The 24,007-nt window shown below is 45.6% G+C and overlaps 1 protein-coding gene across 4 annotated transcripts in view; it reads right to left on the minus strand.

The window, feature by feature from the left end:
* ANK1 (ankyrin 1) overlaps positions 1–24,007 on the minus strand; it is a 199,004-nt gene that overhangs the window by 93,637 nt on the left and 81,360 nt on the right. The window contains exon 1 of one of the 4 annotated variants that reach the window (XM_081047065.1): positions 8,146–8,260. The exons of the other annotated variants lie outside the window; for them this stretch is intronic. Within the exon in view, the coding sequence (XP_080903191.1) occupies positions 8,146–8,184 (39 nt within the window). The 5' untranslated portion in view covers positions 8,185–8,260. Of the gene's footprint in view, positions 1–8,145; positions 8,261–24,007 lie in introns of those variants that run through there. 4 annotated transcript variants of the gene reach the window in all.

Genomic DNA, 24,007 nt, shown 5'->3' on the forward strand with positions numbered 1-24,007 from the left:
TCCCAGCTCCTCCTCAGCCCAGGGCTTCAATGCCAGCAAGAGAAGTCCCCATAACTTCTGGTCCCCATAACAACAGCAAAGATTGTGGCTGAGTGAGACAGAGGTCAGCTGCACTCCCAGGCACTCATCTTAAAGGCGCATGGATTTACTCACTGACAGACTCATTTGCTCTCAGCACAAGCTCTGGAGCAGCAGCTTGAAAGGCACCAGAGACATACGGAGAGGCACTGAGTTGTCTAACTTCAATGTGAAGGGGCAGCTTTCTCCCTGATGGAGAACTTATGGAAGTCATTGTTTCTTTGCTTAACCCTGCCCCTCCCTGAGTGCAGACGCAGGCAGACACCCCCTCTCTGAGTCTCCATCAAATTAGCCCCACCCTAGTGATTCCCTGAGACCATGCTCCACCCAACTTTCAGGCACACCAAAGCTGTTTCCAGTGGCTTTTCCATATAAACGACCTGTCTTGGTTCAGGCTGCAGACTTTCCTAAAATCTCTCAAACATTCACAAAACTCAATCAAGAAGCACTTGGCTTCAGCATGTCCCATACCTCTGGCTGAGCAGCCATAAGCACAGCACTAGCAACAGTTAGCCTTGGTGGCTTGGCCTCTCAAGACACCTCTAAGCAGAGTGCAGGTGGCGGCCATCTCTAGATTGTTTTGTGGCTCATGCCAAGTGGCCCCAGGCAGGTCATAGACCGTGGCTGAACTTGGCCTGCAGCAGGTCCCCTCCCGGGAGGCCCTAGGGCTGGCAAGCCCAGTGGGCAGCTTCAGCCTGGGCTGGAGCGTCACCAAGCCACCTCCAAAGATGATACACCCAAAGGACAGACTAGGCAGGCACCAGAGCCCTGATAGAGTGGACCCTGCTCTGTAGGGTCAGACACTGCACAACAGCCCCTTCACTCTAGTCACAGCCAGTCCTCACAACAAATCATCTTGCAGGTCAATCCCTCCCATTGATGTGCAAATAGCAATCAAGTCTCAACTACAACAGGAGGGCACACACAAGAGACACACCTGGAGCACCCAGCTCTGGTAACCACGGAGACTGCATCACTGGGTCCCACAACCCACCTACTACATTAGGCCACTCTAGTAAGACCAGGAGGCATAGCAGCCCTACATAGAAACAAACACAGGGAGGCAGCCAAAATGGGGAGACAAAGAAACATGTCCGAAATAAAAGAACAGAACAAAGCTCCAGAGAGAGAACAAATGAAATGGAGACAAGCAATCTACTAGATGCAGAGTTCCAAACATAGGTTATAAGGATGCTCAATGGTCTCAGGAAGAGCTTCAACAAAGAGATAGGAAACATAAAAATGGAGATAGAAAACATAAAAAAGAACCAGTCAGAAATAAAGACTACAATAACTGAAATGAAGACTACATGAGAGGGAATCAACAGTAGCTTAGATGAAACAGAGGAGCAAATCAGAGATGCAGAAGACAAGGTAGCAGAAAACACCCAATCAGAACAGCAAAAAGAAAACAGAATCCAAAAAATGAGGAAAGTTTAAGGGGCCTCTGGGGCAACATCAAGTGTACCAACATTTGCATCATCGAGGTACCTGAAGGAGAAGAGAGAGCAAGCAATTGAAAACCTATTTGAAGAAATGATGACTGAAAACTTCCCTAACTTGGTGAAGGAAACAGATATATAAGCCCAGGAAGTGCAGAGGGTCCCAAACAAGATAAACCCAAAGAGGCCCACACCAAGACACATCATAATTAAAATGCCAAAGGTTAAAGACAAAGAGAGAATCTTAAAAGCAGCAAGAGAAAAGCAATTAGTTACCTACAAGGGAGCTGCCATAAGACTGTCAGCTGATTTCTCAACAGAAACTTTGCAGGCCAGAAGGGATTGGCATAAAATATTCAAAGCGATGAAAAGCAAGGACGTACAACCAAGATTACTCTACCCAGCAAAACTATCATTTAAAATTGAAGGACAGGGCGGATGGGTGGCTCAGTTGGTTAGAGCGTAAGCTCTGGACAATGGGGTTGCCAGTTCGATTCCCACATGGGGCCAGCGAGCTGCACCCTCTGCAACCAGAATGAAGTCAATGAGCTGCCTCTCAGCTCCCAGGTGGCCAGATGGCTCAGTTGGTTGGAGGGAGTCCTCTCAACCACAAGGTTGCTGGTTTGACTCCTCGACTCCCGCAAGGGATGTTGGGCTTCGCCCGTCACAACTAAGATTCAACAAGGCACCTTCTGCTGAGCTCCCGGATGACTCAGTTGGTTGTAGTGTGGGCTCTCAACCACAAGGTTGCCTGTTCAACTCCCACAAGGGATGGTGGGCTGTGCCCCCTGCAACTAGCAACTGGCAACTGGACCTGGAGCTGAGCTGCGCCCTCCACAAGTAAGACTGAAAGGACAACGACTTGACTTGGAAAAGTCCTGGAAGTACACACTGTTTCCCAATAAAGTCCTGTTTCCCTTCCCTAATAAAATCTTTTAAATAAATAAATAAAATAAAAATGAAGGACAGATAAAGAGCTTCCCAGAAAAAGCTAAAGGAGTTCATCACCACCAAACCAATATTACAAGGAATGTTAGAGGGACTTCTTTCAGACAAAAAGCAAAAAAATAAAAATAAAAAATACAAACAGTAAAATAGCAATAATTATACATCTATCAACAATTACTTTAAATGTAAATGGATTAAATATTCCAGTCATAAGATAGGGTGGCTGAATGGATAAGAAAACCAGACCCTTACATATGCTGCCTCCAAGAGACTCACTTGAAGTCAAAAGACACACAAAGACTCAAAGTAAAGGGATGGGAAAAAGATATTTCATGAAAATGGAAATGAAAAAAACAAAAACAAAAAAGCTGTGGTAAAACTACTTATGCCAGACTTTAAAACAAAGTCTATAACAAGATACAAAGAAGGACCCGGTAATCCCACTTCTGGGTAATTATCCGAAAAAACTCAAAATGCTACTTTGAGGGGACATGTGCATCCATATGTTCATTACAGCATTGTTTAGTGGCCATGATGAGGAGGCAGCCTGGGTGTCTGTCAAGGGATGAACGTACAAAGAGGAGGTGGTACATATATATAATGGAATATTGCTTGGCCATGGAAGGAAATAGGTTCTTGCCATCAGCAGCGGCATGGGTGGACCTGGAGGGAATTGTGCTGAGTGGAATATTATATCAGACAGTCAAAACAGATGCAATGTGATTTCACTTATATGAGAAATATAAGGAGCAAAATAAACAAACAAACCAAACAAAACAAACTCATAGACACAGAGAACATTTTGCTGGTTGCCTGATAGGAGGGGGGTTGGGAATGGGTGAAAAAGGGAAGGGATTAAGAAGCACAAATTGGTTGTTACAAAGTAGTCGTGGGGATGTAAAGTAAAGCATAGGGAGTACAGGCAATAACATGGTAATAACTATGTGTAGTGCCAGGTGGGTTCTAGACTAGTCAGGGGACCACTTCTTAAATTACACAAATGTCTAACCACTATGCTGCACACCTGAAATTAATATAACATAATACTGAATGTCACCTGTAATTGAAAAATTGAAAAGCGGGGGAAGATGAAGGGGAATAAAAGGTTCAAATTTCCAGGTATAAAACAAATAAGTCATGGGGATGTCATGTACAGCATAGAGTATATAGTCAATAATGTTGTCATAGCATAATACAGTGTCAGATGGTTGCTTACTTATGGTGATCACTTCTTTAGGTATATAAATGTTGAATAACTATTGTGTACCCCTGAAACTAATATAATATTGTACGTTAGCTGTATTTTAATAAAAATCTTCAAAAAATAAAATGTATTTTACATACATCTTTCTCAAGTTATTTGATTTGTGCAAGTCTTGTCTCCCCAGCCAAATATTTGCTTCCTGGGTTAGGGACCAAATTTTCTATTGCTTTTGAATCCTTCAAAGCATGAAGTGTCTGCTAGGCCAAGACCTCCCTTGGCCTAAAACACAGGGCACCTAATATTCCCAGGTTCCTGGGCAAGACATCTGTGGTGGAGGAAATATTTCAGAAATGAGGGTCAATCTGTTGGTTCCCCATGAGTTGTATTCTCAGAGAAATCAGATGCGAGGTTTTGCCCCTCAGGGGAATGTGTGTCTGTGCCTGCTGATTCAGAAAGACTGTCAACTATTATATAGACAGAGTATTTTCCTATATCCAACTATTAGGAAAAAACACTATATTTTTCCCTAAGAATAAGAGTGTTAGAGAGACATACCTCCAGCTATCCCCTCTACCTAAACTACCTTCTGCAGCACAATAATAGAACTTAGGATGAAAACCTGAGAATGGTGGGTAAAAACAGTTGCAGTATCAACTGATACTGTTTGACTGTTAAAAGTCCTGAATGTAGAAAGTGAAGGAGAGTATTTCTGACAGACAGACACGCAGATAAATAGAGAGTAAGGTATCCCCGTTTAGACTAGGCTGAAGAGTGCTAAATAGTTTCTGCAGTTTGTATAATAATGGAATTATGATACTATTACTAGTCATTGGGCAGGTTTATTGCCAACATGATATCTTTTAATCATCATAACAAGCAGTGAAGTAATATAGTTATTATCCCCATGTTAGGGGTCATGAAACTGAGATCAGGAGAGGTTAAAAACTTGCCCAAATTCTGCACTTAATTAACATTTAGGGAATCAGCCCCGAACTCCCTGTCTAAAGTCTCTGCCTTTTTATTGCCCTTGACCCTGAGGTGCATTCTCAGCAATTTCAAATCTGAGGGTGTCCCGACAGACTGTAGGGGCTGGGAGGAGCCACATACCTTTTCTGATCAAACAGCTAATCCACGGCAGAGAAAGGGTCCCCGCAGATCCCAGCTCTGAGCCCTGAGCCCTGTGTTAAAGCCAAGTCAGGCCTCTAAAAAGGAATCATCTTGTCCCAGTCCTTCCTTTTGCTGGTGACAAAATTGATGGTAAAATAAAGTGACTGGCTGAGGTCACCAGATAGTTAAAGTTCAGTGGCTAAGACTTATTCACTTTCTTTTTGGTCTTCTCTAGGCATAGAGTAATCGGCACATAAGCAGGATCCTCAGGGTATGTTATAGGTGAATTGTAGATAATGGTGTCACTCTCACTCTGCATTTCTCAGTTTAATTCTACCATATATTTACTGAGGTCCTCTTTCAAGTCCAGGATCCTGCTAGGCCAAAGGGAGAGAGAATTTAAAAATCAGAATATTGGTCCCTGCCTTCATGATTTAAAAAATGAAGTGACTTTGTTATAAAGGGGTCATTCGTGCATGCATGCATGCACCCATTGATTCATTCCACAAACCTTCACTGAACCCTACCTAGGTTCCAGGGAATACTTAAGCTCCACAGCAAATGGCCCTTGTTGGAATATTAAACCCATTCTCACCATCTCGTTCTTCTGAGCCCATACTGTCCATCTATCTAATCCAATTACCTCCAATTCAATGACCTATCCTAGGGGCAATTTCTTGATGCATCTAGGAACAGTCTGTGTGATCCAAGATGGCAGAAAGAGAATCAAAAGAATCCAATATATTCCATTTAGCATATTTACCTAAGAGTAAATACTAACCAAAGAAACAACAACAACGACAAAATACTAACCAGAGTATCTCTGGGTTAGGATAAATTAGAGCAGAGTCCCTGGCCCTCTCTGAGCCCCACGGTCCCCTGGGGGCAGCGTCAGAGAGGCACCTCCATGAGAGGAGAACAGAGATGCTCAAGGAAGCTGCTCCTTGTGTGCAGAAAATCAGTCCATAATGACCCTAAACCCTGATCACCACTGAGGAGCCGTCACCCTCTCTGAGCACCTCACCAAGGCTGCCCACTTGTGTCTTTGCCCCTTCCTTATCTTGGGCTTCACTTTAATTTTACCTGTGAGAAAACTGCTCGCGCTTGCATTGAGGGGAAGAGGGGGTGTACACATTTTGTTGTGTCCCCGGCCCACATCCCTGCTGGTTAATCCATGTGATGTCCCAGAACTTCCTTTCATAACAAAATAAGTTTGCTTTTATAAAGCTCTTACTGTGTTTTAAGCACTTTACTTAAATTAATTCTCTCCAATAATCTCATGAGGCAGGTACTTTTATTGTCTCCTTTGCACAGAAGAGGTAAATTAGTCATAGAGAAATGAAGTGACTTGTCCAAAGTCACACAACTAATATGTGGCTTGGCCAGGATTTGAATTTAGGTAGCCTGCCTCCAGGGTCTTTCTCTTAACCCTGGTGCTGTACTGCCTCATGGGCCAATAATTTTCTAGTGCCCATAAGATTCTTCTCAAATTCAGCTTCAGCTAGAGGAAGGCTTCCACCTGCACTCAGAGGCTGTGCCCATTTCAGCCCTCACTCCAGAAGGAAGTAAGGGGAGGGGAAAGGAAGGAAATGGAATTCCTTCTGGGACTCAAGTTGTCATCAGGGCTGCTCAGGAAAAAGGAGGTGAATCCGTGGTTACCTGAGACACCCAGACTATTATTAAACTTGCACTTCCTGAGTGGGGTGATACGAATATAGCAATATATAAGCAGCTGAGGGGGCTCCAGTGTCCTGGGAGGGAAAGGCCGGAAGCTGCTAAATGTCAGCATGCTTGTAACACATGAGCCGTGAAGGCTTCAAAAACAGAGGCCAGGAGAATTTTAGTTTTAGGCGGGGTAAGAGAACCCTAGGGCCTCTTCATAGCTTCTCTGGGACCTGAGACGGCCTAAGTTTTCCCAGGACAAATCATGACTTACTTTTCAAGGTCTTTTAGTGCAACATTCTTATCTCAAAAGATGAATGGAAACTGAGCTATTATCAATTTCTATAAACAGTGATAAGACAGTTTCTTTCCCAAAGGGTCCTGTTTGGGCAAAATACAGTTCCTTTAACAAAGTCCTCGTCAGAACTCCCAGGAAGAGATTCCAGATCCCTTCCTGCGGGTACTGCAGCACATCCAGAAGAGTATAGCAGGCAGCGTTCTGGATGTGAAGCTGTCTGCTTGGCTGTTGGGGTTGCCCTCTACCTCTGAGAGTTCCTTCAAACTCAGCACCTCATATTCCTTGCAGGCCACGTCAGGCCTCACAGAAAGGACAGTTTCAGCCAGCTCACACACCTGTGTGGCCGCTGCCTTTATCCCATCGACTACAGAGAAACAGATGTGAACCCTGGGTCACAGTGTGTTTATAACAGGTTTCTTTCCTTTTTCTTTCCAGAAAGTTCTGCTTTTAAAGCTTTATGAACTGTCTCCTCCAGGTGCTCCAATCAGACTACCATTGGCAAAGATAAAATGAACAAATCAAAGGTGTCATTAGGGAAAAGAGATGTGTTAGCAGGAGTCCTGGATTCCATTATCATCTCCCAACACGACTGCAAGGCCTTGGGAAAAACCCTGTCCATGCTTGTGCTCTTCCTGAATCCTGCCTCAGAGGCTGGGGGATGCCCTGATGTGTAAAAAGCCAGAGTGGACCCTTTTGTTGGGAAGACCTGGCGTAAATTCCTGCTCTGCCACTTGATGCTGTGCCTCTCACAAGTTCCCAAACCTCAATTTCCCCATTGCCATCATGGGGATAATACCCAGCTTGCTGGGGTCTGTGACAGGGACAAGGTACAGGGAAAGCACCAGGCTCCCGAGCACACAACAGGTCTGCCTTCCTCTCGCCCCCATTCATTGCCTGCTACCTCCGGACCTCGGGGCCATCGTGTTGCTAAGGTTTAGGGGTCAGGCATGCCATGGGCGAGGCGGTCCCTTCTCCGGCCAAAGGCCAAGGCCGTGGCATCCCCGCTGGTCCGGCTGGGTCCTGGTGAAGGGCAGCTGGGCGTCCCCACACCAAAATCCGCTAGGCGGGACTCTCCTCCCGCGGTGAGGGGGACGCGGCCTCGGCTCGGGCCCCGCGCGCCCCGGGTCCCCTCTGGGAACCTGAGCGACGGCTCCGCACTCCCGCGTGCGCCGCTCCCCCGGGCCGCCTCCGGAACCAGCCCCTCAGCCAAGGCAGCCTCCGGGCGAAAGGAATTTTCCTCTGGATCTTGCTGGAAGCCGTGGCCGCCCGGCGCGCGTCCCCGCACCCTCCCGAAAGTTGGCGCCTGCGAAGCCCGCAGCCAGGGGCCCGGCGCCCCGCACCCCGCACAGCGGCCCCCCGCGCGCGGAGCTCCCCGGCCGAGCGGCCGCGGGCCAGTCGTCACTCACCGCAGGGTCTGGACCGGACCTGGCCTGTCTCGCTGCCATCGTCCGGCGCCCGCGCTGCAATCCGAGCCCGGCTCCCTGCTCCCCCTCCCCCGTTATCTGCTCGGCGGCGCGGGGAGCGCCAGCAAGTTCCGCGGCATCTGGCTAAAAATACAGGCTCCCTGCGCCGGGCTCAGGCTCCGGCGCGGACTCTGCGCCCGCCAGCCCTCCTCCGGCCGGTCGGCCAGCCGCTAATGGGATCTCTTCATTTTCGCTCCATTATGTCAGATAGGAAAGTTAATGCGAAGAGATCTCAGGAGGGAAAGCACCTGCTGCCAAGCCCCGCGGAGGGGGGAGCGCGGAGGGTGCGGGTGGGGTGCGGCCCGAGCTGCAGGTGCGGGCCCGGGCGGAGAGCTGGCGTCCTGCCTCTGCAGAAGGGAGGCACACACGTCCAATGGAGGTGAGGAGCTCCAAGCTGCATGGCGCTCCCGCCCTTCCTCCTGTCACCCGGCTGCCCTAGTGAATGGGCTTCGGGGCCTGTAAAGACGGCCGGGGTGAGCTCAGCAAAGTCTATTTATGCCCCATAACCAATTTGCGTGTTTTGAGCTTTTACATCCTGTCCTGAGATCCCAGCTAATCAGTCTATTCCAGATTCTGCCGGAGAGCAGAGACGCGAAATGAAGCTGAGAGGCCGGACGCAGGTCTGTTACTACGGCCTCCCTCATCCCTCAGGTCTGCTGCTGTTAATGAAATGTCACCCAGGGCTGGAGTACGCTCCCAGTTATCTACTCTGGGACAATCCTCACCTTTTCATGAGCTCATTTCAGGGGCAGATATCAAAACGTGTTGGGGCAGGCAATGTATTTGGGGTGACAGCAGGGATTGTTAAGAGCAGGCTCAACATAGCCATGAAAAATGGTCAGCAAAAGCAATGCCAGATATCTGGGCCCCTGACAATATTGCTTGTCAAATCATAGATGTTCTATATTATGAGCCCAGTTTCATGCTCTCTTCAAATAGCTGTCCAGACACAATACCAAATGCTCTTTTTCCACCCCTTCTGCCCTGACTCAGGAGAAGAGTAGAGCTGTGTGCTGGTGAGGAATTATTAACACATTGATCACCTTGGGTGATGGACGTATTGCATTACCTCATATAACCCTCACAGCCACCCCATAAGGTAGCCAATGGTAGTAAAGTTGTGTGGATGGAGAAACTGAGCTTGGAGAGGTTAAGAGTCAGGACCAAGGTCACCACTGATAAATGGAGGGTCCCACTGACCCAAAGCCCTTCTGTGAACAGCACTGGCAGGATTCCTCACAAAAATGTGCTCAGAGCCAGAAGAGATAATGTGGAGGATGTTCCTGAAAGGTAGAACACACTCTGAGAGTGTTTTCCAAAAGAAGGTGTTCTTCAAGCCCATTTCACAATTATGGGAAAGTCCCAAACTAGTGGGATAAATAAAGATCAAGAGAAAATATCAGGATGTTGCCAAAAAAAAAGAGTGATCTGAAGAATGTAATGCAAATAACTCCTCCCTATGTGGGTGAAAGAAAACAACTTGTATTTGAAGACAGCGTCAGAACTCTGCAGGCCAAGAACCTCAACATTATCAGAGAATGAATTTCAGGACAGGCAACCTCTGAAAGGCGGCTGAAAACCCCCCACTCTGCTGTACCAAAGGGCAGGGTGTCTGCCGGGTAGTCATTGCAGCCCCTTCGCTCCCCATGCACACTTTTTAAAAGTACAAGTCATGCTACAGGTCTCTTGCCCTGTGCCTCTTAAAACTGCTTCTCAGATCAGCTTAATCCTCTCCACCGAAAGCTTCAATTAATAAATGATGGTTACTGGAACAGCCCTGATCATAGCCCAGTGGGACATCTCAAGGGATTCTAAAGCACTGTTCCAACATTAATATTTAGAGAGAGAAAAAGCTCTACGCAAATGAAAGATGAATAATATGTACAATACTTTCAAAACACTGATACAATTGACTTGCACAATAAACTGAAAGAGTATTTTTAACAGCTATATTGAATATTGAAGTATAATTGACATACTATAAACCACATATCTAAAATGTAGTTTGGTAAATTTTGATATTATGTATGCCCCCATAAAACTATCACTACAATCAAGATAATGAACCTCCAAAAGTTTCCTCTTGTCCCTTAGTGATCCCTCCCTCCTGCCAGGTGGTCCACGTGAGTGCCAACACCTGGTATGGTCAGCCTTAATTAAGACATTCTAATACATGTGTACTAGTATGTGAGTATGGTCTTAATCTGTATTTTCCTGATAACTAATGATGTTAAACATCTTTTCAGGGGCTTACTTGCCATCCACACAGGTATTTGTTTTCTTTGGTGATGTATCTGTTGAAATCTCTTGCCCTTTTTTAAATTGGGTTGTTGGTTTTTCTGTTATTGAGTTTTGAGAATATCTATTTAAAAGGTGAGATAAACTGAGATCTTGCAGGTAAAGTGACATGTTCAAAGTTAAATACAAAAAAAAAAAAAATCCCAGGCCAACTTTGGTACCCAGATCTTCTAACTCCTAAGCCTGGTACTCTTTATACTATACAATGCTAGAGGTTATAGACAATCACAAAGGAAAAAGTAGAGCTACTCATAGGGGACCAGAAGCTGAATACAATCCATAGTACTGTGAGAGTAATGGGAAAGATGCTAAGGTATTATCAGAGGACTTGAGTACTCAGGACTGCCAAGAACTCTTGATGTTAGCCATGACCTCATTAGGGTTGAGGCTTTACAACTTAGATATGCGAAGAGTCAAGCAAGGCCCAAGAGGAGAAGAAAAGAAATGACTACAGACATGTTGCTCAGTAAGGTTTGAGGTTAAAGGAACTGAGATGGCAGACACTGAAGATGAGGAAGCTAAAGGACATGGCCCTCGAGATGTAAAGTCTACGGGGACTAGAGCCTGGAACCCCAGAATGGGACTAACTACAAGGTGCCCTCTCCCAGGTGTGGTAGCCTGGTCACCATGATTCAAGTATAAGCTGCTCACAGGCAGAGACAGCTTGATTCACATGTTCTGTGTACCCAGCCCCTTCCCCTTGCTATCCCCACTAGCTCCCATGTTCTTAGCATAGTGGTGGGCAGTCGTGCCAAGTAAATGCTTACGGACAAATGTTTAAAGAGGACATAAGCACCATTTCTAGTAGTCATAAGGAAACTGTAAATCATGGGTTTAAATTGATGTAGAAAAGATTTAGATTATCCAGAAAGGCCTGAATCTTTGCTGAGGACCCTTCAGATAGCAGAGAAAGATAACTCCCCATTTGATACAGCGTATAAAAGCACAGGATAAACAAAATGACTTGTAGGGGTCTCTTTGGGTTCTAGGGATTCGGAAAGATAAGCCATTATTTTTTCCCCATTAATTGACTGTCCTTCCTCCACCTTCTATCACTATCACACCCTTCAACAACAAATATTCATCCTACTCCTTGCCTGTTTCCTGTTTTTTTCATACTTCAAGGCTGCATTTTTTATTGCAGGTATTTAGTGTGTCCAAGAGATCTGCCAGTGAGAATCACCGAAACTAAAGCAAAGGAACAGGAAGGGATTGATGGGCTAAAGAAAAAACTAGGGGTTCTCAGGGAGGACACCAGACCACTTGTTCTATCCTCCAGATTCACGGCATCCGCAGGTTTTTTCCAGTCTTGCTAAATATTTTACCAACTACCTCCGCAGTTCCCTCCGCAGACAAGCATAATGAAGTGCTGGAGGCTTTAGCTGCGGAGTTCAGTCCTCTAGGCCACTTTAAGCTACGTCAGGAGGAGACAGTGCAGGAAATAAAAAGAGAAGAAATTCACTGTGCAACACATAAAATCCCTAGGTAGAATGGGAGCCTGGGACCGCTGATGGGCCCCCTGCCGCGAATGCTCCCATGAATCTTTAGCTCTTCCAAGAACTGGGAGAAGACTTCTTTCTGCTCAAAAGCCTGAAGCAAAGAATCCCAGGGGTGTGGGATTCTCAGCTGACTCTGCCTCTCCAGAATGCTTTAGGGAAACAGGAACAGGAAGCTTCCCGTGGCGGCCAGCCTGTACCCAAGCTGGCTCCCCTCTAAAGGAACATCAGAGCTAAAATTCAGGGCAGACCCAGGATTCCAGAGAAGGGCCTCCTGGTACCTCCCGCCCTGGGCAATGACCATTCCTCTCCCCTGCAGTTAACTGGAGGACAGATGTGTCCCTCCTTCTCCTCGTCCTGCTTTAACCATCCTCTGCAATCTACTCAGACTTGGAACTGATGTAATAACAAGAGCTTTTCTGGGAAACCTTAAAACAATTGAACTTATTAGGCCCACCCACTACAGTTGAGCTGAGTAACTTTTGATAAGGGAAACAACTTTTCTGAGCCTTGGTTTCCTCATCACTAGAATGCAGATAACTTGGCCCACCTCTCCAGTTGTTGTAAGAATAATGTGAAAATGCCTTAGCACCACTTTGAGCACATAGTAGGTACTCAATAAATGACACTGGACACTCTTTTTCCCTCCTTCCCTTCCTTCTCAGCCAAAGCATTTGCCAAAGGTTAACGACCCCCCACCCCACGTATGGGGTGTTACTGATCTTGTTTCTACCCTGGAAAATTAAGGCCTAGTCACTGCTTATCCAAGATCAAACATCCACGTCGGAGAGCAGGAGCCCAAGAATCTCCAACTCTCTGCTGTAGCAACTAAACCTCTTGGGCTTATAAAGAACCATTTTCAATTTCCATTTTCTCTGCAGTGAGGAAACAATTCTCTAGTAATATATACAGCTGAAGTCCTGCCCACCCACCCCCTCCGGTGACTGACAGCTCCTCTTGCAGCATTCCTGCCATTGGCTGCATCGTGGCCTACTGACAAGTACAGCTTTGCTCTCCACCATTCTTCTATCTGTCCTACCCCTCACCCACACAGGGAGTTGCCCCAGATCCTAGAGTCTCTGGGCCCGGCTGATAAGGGTGGGTACCGGGAACTCCACCCTTTACGGAGAAAGGCAGGTTAGGTTATCGCCACTGGGAGCCAGCCATCAAGTACCCTGGGCATTTGTAAACCATCAAGAGCATCATTGCTGGAAAAATGTTATTCTTCATATGGACACCGCTGCACCCTCCTGCAAGAGGCCCATCCCCAGTTACTTAGGAAGGACGTTTATAGAACATACACTACAGCCATTATGTTGAGTGGATTAAGCAATCCAGTCTGACTCCTTTCAGACCTTGTAATTCCTCCTTAACCTTTTTAGTAGTGAGAGAAGAAAGGCAGAGGAGAAAAGAGAGTCTTGGCTGTTTTGCTAACTTTGTGTAGTGAGTTTCCAGTGGCCAATTAGGGTGCCCTGCCTCACCAGAGCAAGGGATCCCAACAGCAAGTCTATTTAGGGAGATGATCAGAGCAGGGTATCAGGTCCCACAGTGCTGGCACTGATCTCTATTATGTTCCTTTTAAGAGGGTTGGCCGGCCTGGAGTCTATTTTTAAATCCATGAGAAAGGTGTTACATGGATTCCAGAGAGGGCCGACACTGCAGGAGAGGTGGGAGAGAGTGAAGCTGAATCTAGGATTTTCTCTGTGTGGGGACAGAGCCCCAGAGAGTAGTTTCCAGGCTCTCGGCCTCGCATAGAAAGGTGCTGGCTCAGGCAGTAGATGGTCATCAGCTGTGACTAGTTGGCCATCAGCTGTTACCGGTTAGCCATCAGCCACTGACATAACTGCCGTGGCTACGCTAGCAGGCGACGGAGTATGGATTGCGGATCGTGTGGCTCCTTCCTGTGTCTCCAAAGCAGCCGCCAGCGAGACTATAGTGGTATGACTCCCCTATCTATGGCTCCGTGGGTGTTCCTTTTTGGCCTCACCAGGTCCTGCGTTCTTATGTGGGGAGTGGGACCAGAGACCCCGCATGACACCCTGCGTGACACTCTGTATATACACATAGGGTTTCTCCTTATTCCTGGGACCAGATATTGACTGTCGTTCCAAAGGGATCTCTTTAGTTGCAGGCCCACCTTGACATGACCTCAGTGGAATGTGACTCCTCATATGCCCTTGAATTAGAAAAGGATTTTGCCCTCTGGACTTATTTTTCAGTATTGAGATTTTTTTTTTTAATATCCCCCTTCCCAGTGTAAAACAATTAACATGCTTTTTTATATGTCTGTCATCTCCCTCTCTTCTCCAAATCATATGCTCTGGACACACCTTTTCCTGCTATCCCTACCTCAGCACTGCAGAGCCCACAGTCAAGACTTTGCCAATGGGAGAAGCTAAGCAAATCCTGAGGTCCCAGTGGTCTTTGTGCCCAGCACCCCAGAAATCCTTTCCCTGTGCTGGAGAGAAGCATGGGGACAGGATTCAAGTGGCAAGTCAACAGGGGACAGGATTATTTTCCCAGTAGTGAGAAGCAAACAGGCATCCAAACATCACTGTTTCTCATCAAATAACCAGATGAAAAGAACAGAATGTTTTATGTACAATAACAAATTTTAGCTTCGGTATCCATTTCTCTTTTTGGATCAGAAATAGAACCAGATCTGATTCCTAAAGAACTAAATGCCTTGAGAACAAGCAAATGCTTCGGCTAAGCAGTTCTGGGACCACCCAGGACTACCAAGCAGGGAAGTATGAGATGAGACATCGTCTCATAGTCATTCGTTTCAGAATCCCCATGCCCAGCACAGAGGAAGCACTCACGTGAGTTGAATAGCATTGTGTTCCCCAACCAAATGGGAGCTTCAGCGAGGCTGGGTCACAACAACATTATGTGAGTGTTAGCATAATACTGGCCACACACCAGAGTCTCAAAAAATGTTAGCTGAATTGGAATCCAAAGGAACCCAATTAACGCAAATTTTCAAATGAGTCACATCAGTGAAAAAAACAATGAGATGTTTGGGGTTGACCAAATTGTTCATTTCCCCACAAGCTATTATGGCCCCTGTGGGAACAGCCTTGGAAACACTGTCTTTTCCTAGGTAGGAAAGTTACAGGCGCTGCCCATCCCAGAGGCCTGGGCTATGCTGCAGGAATGGATCCTGCACCCAATCCACACCTCCCGCCTTTCCTCCACAATCTCCATTGGCACTAAATTGCCAGTCCAGGCCCAACTCCCAAGGTAATGAGGCAGGCAGTTCTTCAACAGTTCATCTCTCTCTACTGAGGTAAGAAGATGTTGGGATGTCATGAGGTGCGTACATATAATTCTGACAGCATCCCCCATCATCAAGTGTACTGGCCCACGTTGCCTCGCCATGCTTCATTTTCCCCACTGTGTGAGGTGCTGGCTACATTCAGAACTAACACTTCAGAACATATTGCCTAGCGGCTGACTGGGGAACCCAGATGCAGGGTGGAGATTACACACATTTTGGAGAAGATGTATGAGACGTACTGCCAGAATGGTCCCATTTAGCAAACTACATCCCGTGCTTTCATACATTATGGAAAACTGCCTCTGCAGCCTGCTGGTATGGGAAGAAGAGTCATATACATTGGAGAAACTGCAAAATCAAAGTCACTTCTCACTGGGACATACTAATATGGAAAACTTCTTGTTTTTCAAATTGCCAAATGGGCTTGATATTGGCAGTGAACCCCATGACTCCAGAGTTTCTGAAGGAAGCCCAAGTGTCAGTTCAGACAGCCTTGCATTGCTAGCCAGTAGATATGCTCAGACCTCTCCTTTACTTGAACAATTCTCCCTGAAGAGACAGAGGCAGGATGGGTGACCCATCGCCAGCCTGACCCGCCTGAAGAATTCAGAGGGGACTGTGTTCCCCAAAATTTGTCCAGCCTCTGGAGAGAGGTTTTCCCAGCTTAGGGGAAATGGCCTTGGGACATCTACTAGGAATAGGGGCTTGGGAATATCGTGCTGTGTGACCCCTCCAGTGCCCTCTGGCCCATAATAACTCACTGGAGTGACAATGAGATACAAATGAAAGAGCAGAAAGGAGAAAGGATTTGAAAATAACAGTTAAACTTTACATGCCAGGCAGGTACTTTTCTAAGAATTTTAAATGTCTTAACACATTTAATCTTCACAACCACCCTATGAGGTAGCTGCTGTTATTATCCCCACTTGACAAAAGACAACCAAGGCACGAAACATTAAGTAATTCACCAAGAGTCACCCAAGAAGAATACTACGATGCTTTGGGTGGTGTGTGCAGCAGAGCGAAGGGAGTGCTCTGGCTTTTGCTTGATCACAGGCGCCTCACATATTTTTAGGGTCAGTGAGAAAAGTGAAATTCAATATTCTCTGGGAAGAATTGGTCAGTCTTGGAAATCTGAGTGCCTGTAAGTCCTCTTTATTAATCTGGCCATTCTCTCTAGTCAGAAAAGACCTCAGCCACTGACCTGAGGCAGGTTCAGTGCAGAAATGTTAGGCCGCTATTGATACGAACCCAAGCCCTCAAGTAGTTAATGAGAGGCGACTGAACTGAGACCGTCCCTTCCCACAGGGTTGGGGAAATGGAGTCTTGAAACACTAAGGTTGATTTTAATCCCAGTCTACTCCAGTTGAGTTCTCTAGAATTATAACAGTAACTTCAATGAAACCCCCTTCTGAATCAGGTAAAAGCAGCTCCAGGAAGCAGGTGCTAAAACTTCCAGCGTGGTCCTGGATCCTCAGCCTCAAGGAGAGACAATGAGGTCATGAAGTCTTTAGGGACCCTGTTCTGTGGTACCAGCTTCTTACCCCTTCCTTCGGGCCCTAATGGTCAGGGGCAGACCCAGCTGGCCAAACGCTGACTGAAGAGGTTTCTTTTTTCTTTCTGCGGCCCAAACAATTAAATTCAATTACGTTACTACCTGGCCTACCTACCATCTCCAGAATTCTGTCATTCCTCACAACTTGACAGCAGGATGACAAGCTCTTTCTTTTGAGATCCTCTTAAACTCTTTTCAAAAAGGTACTTAGCAGCCACCACTGAAGAATACCTTGGCATCGGCCTTCTGCTCCCCAGTCCTATTTTCTCTTTACTACCAAGGCAACAAGAGCAGGTGCCACACATATTTCACACAAGGCTCATTATATCCTTAATAACTGAATGGAGACCATTATCTTTCTATATAATCCTCTTGTGAATTCTGGCGGGCTTCTCTTTCAGATATCTTTTCATGCAGTATTTCTATCACCCTTTGATAATTATTTAAATAAAAAAGGTGAGGAAATAAGCTATAATTCATCAGCCACCTCCACATTTCTCTCCATCCTGCTTATCTGCAGAAACTGCCCCCTACACCGGGTGAATCCCAAGGTATGTTACTCGTTTAAACATTTCTAATCTGCACAGCGATGAAGCACATCTGATGTTCCCTTTTTGAAACCTTGGCTTCCTATTTTTTAAAAGAAATAAAATGTGATAGATGTATTGATGTTCTTTCCATCTCTAAAATGTTATGACTTTATGAAGTGAAGACCTTATTTCTACTCTAACATTAACCTTGTAGTCCACTTCCATAAGCTGCTTTTCAACATGACCTTTTTCAGCACCCCAACCTTGAACTCCTAAACAAATGAATGTTAAGTGTTAGAGAACGAATGAGAGAAATGGGCAGTGTACCAAGTATCACTCAAAATACTACTATTGTACTACTGTGTCTGTAACGACTGCGGCGGTGATTAGGCTCCAGAGAGAGACATTTCCAGGATTTCTGAAATAAGATACAAAGATGATAATCAACAATTCCCGAGGAAAATCATTGCCAATATCCACATCAACCTTCATCCCTCAAGTGACGTGAGGGTGAAGGCCACAGAGATACATTATCCGTATAAGACTTCATGGTATAAACAGGTCAGCCTCTCATTCATTCATTCTTTCATTCAGATATGAACTTGTTGAGTTGTCATGTGCAGTTTATAACCCAACAGCAGACGTAAGTAAGTATATTCTATGGTTCCAACCCTTGGGAAGATGGCAAACTTGTAGAGGTGAAAGAGATAGCCATACAGAAAATAAAAAAGAACAACGATTCACTGAGACAATAACTCAAGAGATGCCCCATGGCCATGTATGATTAAAACAAAGTGAGAGGTTCCAACAAAATGTGCCAAGAGTTCAAAGGAGGGGTTGAGCTCAGAGGAGGAATCTTTTATGGAGCAGTGAGGTTTGACCCAAACTTTAAGAACTGCCAGTTTTTAGGAAGTCATGAGCATCAATGTCAACATGACCAAAGCTTATTCGGAGCCACCTGTATTCCAGGCGTTTGGTTATAGAAGATCATCAAAGGGCACACATGCTTCCAACAGAATGCGTGGATCCAGAAACAACTGCTTGCAAATTAGTAACATATATATGAGGCAACAAAATAAATATGCCTCCTCTAGGGAATTATGTGATTATGCAAAAGAATGATTTATTCCTAATGATAGTACAACTTTTAAAGTTCTAAATGTCCCCTATCATGAGGTTGAAGGGAGTTTCCATCCCTCACAAGGATGTTACACAAAGAGGAAAATGAGATGATGGTTGTTTGAATCATTCGTTCATTTAAAAGATATGTGTGCGCCTCTTCAGTGCCAGACGCTGTGTAGGATCCAGCAGCACTGGACAAAAGGACAAAAATCCTACTTTCGTGGAATCTGTATTCTAATAGGAGACAGGGAAAGTGGCTAGATGGGCAATGAAATATCTACCCTATGGGAAGTACTAGTAAGTGCCATACAAACTGAACAGGGAAAGGAGATGGAGTGATGTGGGGTGCAGTGTTAGATACATGAGGCCTCTCTGAAGTGGTAACACTGGAGCAGAGGCCTGTGCAGGCACGGAGGGACCTTGTGGTATCTAGTTGTGAGAGGTAAACTTGATGAGGTCAAGGAAGACTCTAGTACCCTCCTCAATCCCTTCCCATCCCCAAGATATGCCTCCTGCTCGGTCTGGAAGGACCTCCTCTGTACCTACAGATTCTATGCATCTTTTGATGCCCATTTGACAAGAAAGAATAGGAACCAAAAGAAAGAATGAAAGTTATTTTGGGGGTAGCTGGATGGCTCAGTTGGTTAGAGCACGAGCTCTCAACAACAAGGTTGCTGGTTCGATTCCAGCATGAGATGGTGGGTTGCACCCCCTGCAACTAAAGATTGAAAACGGCGACTGGCTTGGAGCTGAGCTGCGCCCTCCACAACTGGATTGAAGGATGACTTGGAGCTGATGGGTCCTGGAAAAACACACTGTTCCTCACTATTCCCCAATTTAAAAAAAAAAGCTATTTTGGTGGGTGCTTACTGTGTGCGAGTCACTGTTGTAAGCATTTTATAAGTGTTAACTCACTTAATCCTCACAGCAACATTAGAAAGTAGATGCTCTAATTGTCCTTATTTTATGAGTGGAAAACAGAGGCACAGAGAGGTAAAAACACTTGCCCAAGGTCACATTGCATATAAGTGTTAGAGTCAGGATTTGAACTCAGCAATCTGGAGCCAAGCCTGCTCTTATGAGCATTCTGCTCTAGACAACAATGAGACTGCAGAAGGATAGAAAGCCCAGGAACTCTGAGGAAACAATAAATAAAAGAGACATCAGGCCTGGCTGGGAAAGAGACAAGCCTGAGCAAATCTCTGTTCTCTAAGCTCTGTGTGTTCTACAACACGGCTTTGTCCAGGCCACTTACTCTAATTATTATTTAGTGTTTGCTAAGTCCTACTCTGTCCTGAGGCCAGTCAGGGAAGCTGAAGTCACATACAGCTGAAATAGACCTCCCAGGTCCTCCCTGGGGCTCCCCTGGAAGGCAGTTGGCCAAGCAGACCAGATAGGAGGCTCACATTCACCTCTTGATTTTGAACCAATAACTTTCAATTATTACCTCTTAGACTCTGATTCAATTTATGAACAACATTAATATTTTCCGAATGTCTGTAGGGGTTTGTTGAGTTAACCTGAGTGACTCATTATTATAGCATCAACTTAGTCTCATCTCCTTGACTGGGATGAGACACCCTCCTACACCCACCCAAAGGGAGGGGAGAGGAGCAGCTCGACTCCTCTCTTTTACTAAATGCTTCCCACCCCAGTGGGTTGATGTTTCTCAGGCCTGCAGAGTAATGGTTTTCCTGGAGTCTGAGGCCTGGGTGGCTCTAGTACTTGCCTAGGCCACTTTGAGGGAGTGTGTGAGTGTGTGTGTGTGTGTGTGTGTGTGAGAGAGAGAGAGAGAGAGAGAGAGAGAGAGAGAGAGAGAGAGAGAAGGTGTCAGGGCAACTTCAGACAGTGAGACAAACAAGGGTGGGTCAAGAGTGTTAGACTCTGGGGTCTAGGAGCTGGTGGTGGGGAGGGTTGTGAGGATAGCAGAGGATTGCTGGATTCACTGTCTTTTCTGCAGGCTAATGTATTATAGTTTACTAAACAGATTACTTAAAGCGGATACAGGCAGTTGGGGGGTTGGAGGTGGGGGAGAAAATACCACAAACAAACAAACAAACAAATCAAAAGTCATTGAGCATTTAACTTCTAATAGCATTGCACTAAGAAACTAGTGAAATCCTGAACGGGAATGCTAAAGAGAAGGATCTCTGCCCTGTTCTTTTACATTTGTGGGAAAAAAGTCATACCACTTTCTGTTTTAAATGGGGCCTGCAGTTTGGAAGGTTGGAGAAAGGAGATAAAAACCAGCAGGAGGTTTTGTTGATGATGGTGGTTGGATCATCTGCAGCTTTGTTCCTTACCCCGAATCTCCTCAGTCACCTCAACCTCCCCCTGCCCTCTGTAGTTTTCCTAGACAGTCAGCAAGCTCCGGACTGTCCACAAATCCCCAGCCAGCACCCGCAGCCTAGTGGCCCTTCCCTACTTGGAGAGGCACTGTGTTGTGCAATTTGAGAGACTCCTTTTAGGCAGGTACCACATGGGCCACACCCACCCAGCAGTTGTGCCAGGTGCCTTCTGCTTCGGTACCACACCCCAAGGATCATGGGATGGCCCCGCCTTTCCAGGCTCTCTCTGAGCCTTGGGTGCTCAAGCTCTGATCTTACCACATTTCCTACCACCCTTCCTCCTTTTATTTCTAAGTTGTCCCCCAGCCCACCCCAGTTCTGGGAAAGTCTACCTCTGCTGCGGGGCTGCCTGATGGAAAAAGGCATATTTCCAAAGAAAGCTTTCAAACATTCCAATCTCAAGGCCAAGACACAAGGCCAAAAAGAAATCGGGCAAGTTGTAGAGAAGCCCATCTGTGTTGCGTGAGAATGTTCCTGGCATTTCTTGGGTGGGGATTTCAAACTGGGGGAGCCATGCTGCTGTCCTTCAGGCCTCCTAACATCACCCCTCCACGTGTCTCCCTTTATTTGTTCAGCACTAACCAGTGAGTGGCTACAGCCAGTCACCTAACCATTCTGTTCCCTAGTCTCCACCTCCGCAAAATGAGGACTTATTTCCCAGTGGGAGCTGCAGACTGAGTGAGTCAGTTCTATATCCTGCAGGCCGGTCCCTAAATATCTCTAAGGCCCTCCTTGCCCCCCAGGTATTTCCTAACACCCATGGGGGAGAGGTGCCACCTGTTGAAAACCACCTCAGGAGGTCTTGGATTCTTGGTGAATCAAACACTAAGCTTTATACATGAATCAAGATACAGTACACTACATAAACTGATTTTTATTTCATCTTGCTCATTTGGAGTTAGGACCTCTCTAAGCACCTATGCAAATCTAAACAAGATGCAAATCTGGATCCCAAATTAAATGAAAGATTCCATCCTATTCAGATTACAAAATTTCATGTATTTCATTGACTCGATCATTAGATACCAGCTGATCAGAAAGTCCCAAAATTTCTAACTACTATATATACTAAACGGTATAGGCATTCCTAAAATATCCATACCGGAAAAAGCTTCTTTGCTCATCCCAAATCCATTTCCCCTGATTAAATGATTTTCTCATTTTGACAGAGAGCTGTTGAACCAACCATGCAAACGATCCAGGCCCCACAGACCCAAGAGGAGAAAGCAAGTAGATGACATTTAGTAAGTCAACCCCTAGCAAAGTAATTGCGCCAGAGTGAATGAAGCCCACGCAGGTTTTGTTAATCAAACCCCATTGTCTCTTTGAGTTGTATCTTATAATCACATCATTCAAGGTTGTCGTTTCCAAGATCATCCTGGTCCATGCAACTGTCCTTCCTTGGAAATTCTTGACAGGCCAGATCAGATACTTCTATAACTTTCAGAAAGTTCTTTCTCATAAAAATTGGAATCTATTTTCCTGTGATGAATCCCTTACCCTTTACCTGATGCTGACCTTGGAAACACCATGGGGTGAGTCTCTGCTCTTGCCAGTAGCACCCTGGTGATAATTAGGGACTATCTGTCAGCCTCTTTAGTCTGGCTTATTTTTCTTGTTTCTTCAAGGTTTCTCCTAGCCACAGTTCCAGACCCTTTTCCTTGCTGATTCCCTGCCTACATATGTGCTCCAGTTGCCAAGGTCTCTCCAAAACGAAAATCTGAATACTCTCCTCTCAACGTAGCCTGATACTACGTTTCCCAAAGTGAGTTCTCAGGAACACCAGCCCCGTTCAATGTCACCCAGTCCACCCCTAAAGGGTGCATTGGGCAAGTAAACATGGGAAAACAAATTTTATCCTTAGAGATTCTCAAAACAAGGGAATATGTTAGAGCTCTGAGCAGTCGTGAAGAAAACCTGATCAGTGGTGTTTAAGCCAATGCCCCTGCACTGGTATTTGACTGGAAGACTCTATTTTCCCCCACATAACACAATTTCGGAAAAGGCTGGTCATTTTCACCCTGACTGACCTCCAGCTAGCTAAAAGCCTCATACCACTTCATCGTATTTCTCTACCCGACTCTCTTTTACCTTACCTACTCTATCCTACCTCCAGCCTCCTTGACCTCCAGGATATAATAACATAAAGACAAAGGACTTAAAAAAAATTAAAAAGAACTTGAATGCAATAGCTAACTGAATTTCGTAAATTCCTTCTTAAAGCAAAATATCCTTTTGAGGTATAATTAACCAATGCCATAATTTTCCTGTTTTGTACATGTGAACTTTAGTAGATTACACTTGCATTTCTTCAGTAAACCCTGTAATACAATTAATTCAATGCTACCACCTATCACAGGGATTTTTTTTTAGGCAATTGATGTTTGTTATTAAATTGACAGACAATTATGAAAAGCAAGGAGAAAAATGGAAACATTTCTAGCTACTTTTAGCATGTACGGTGTACCCAAATCTATTCTGTGAAAGCAATTTTTTTTTTTTGCCTTCCACCAAAGATTTTATGTATAATACTTTTCCAATGCACTTGGGAGCTAGCTACTTAAAGAAACCCCATAGCGAAGCTTTTGCAAATTAAGTAAACATTCTGTCATGCATCTATTTGGTGGATTCAGATGCCTATATACTTATTGAGGGCATTCTGCTCTGGGTTTTTAAAGCACAGGGGACAGCCCTGTGCACAGTGGGTCCAATAAGACTTTTTAAAGAAATGAGCAGAGTGAGTGATATGAAGCGTCCAAAACCGAGCCTGCCATGATCCTGTCACAGGGCCAAATATTTGTACCCCTGGAGTCAAGCATTTGGGGAGTGGGCTCCCGGGAGTTCCATGTGAAAACCCACAGCGTGACAAGGAAGGAGTAATGCCAGTCCTTGCCAGCCCCTGCTTCTCTTCCCAAGTCTCCTGCTCTACCACTCAATGAAAGCAGAATAAGGTACTGGGGGTTAAGAAGCCAGGCTCTGGGCTAGTTTCCTGGCTCATATACTAGTTCCACTGCTTACTAGTTTTCTAACCTTGAGCAAATTAAATCTCTCTGTGCCTCAGTTTCCTTATCTGTGACATGCAATGACCTCATAGGGCCATTACAGGGATTAAATGCATGAATAACTGCTTGGTTCTTAGAACAGGGCCTGGCACAGGGCTCAGGAAGTGTCAGTGA

Source organism: Rhinolophus hipposideros, assembly GCF_964194185.1.
Source record: "Rhinolophus hipposideros genome assembly, chromosome: 4".
NCBI classification, from domain to species: Eukaryota; Metazoa; Chordata; class Mammalia; order Chiroptera; family Rhinolophidae; genus Rhinolophus; species Rhinolophus hipposideros.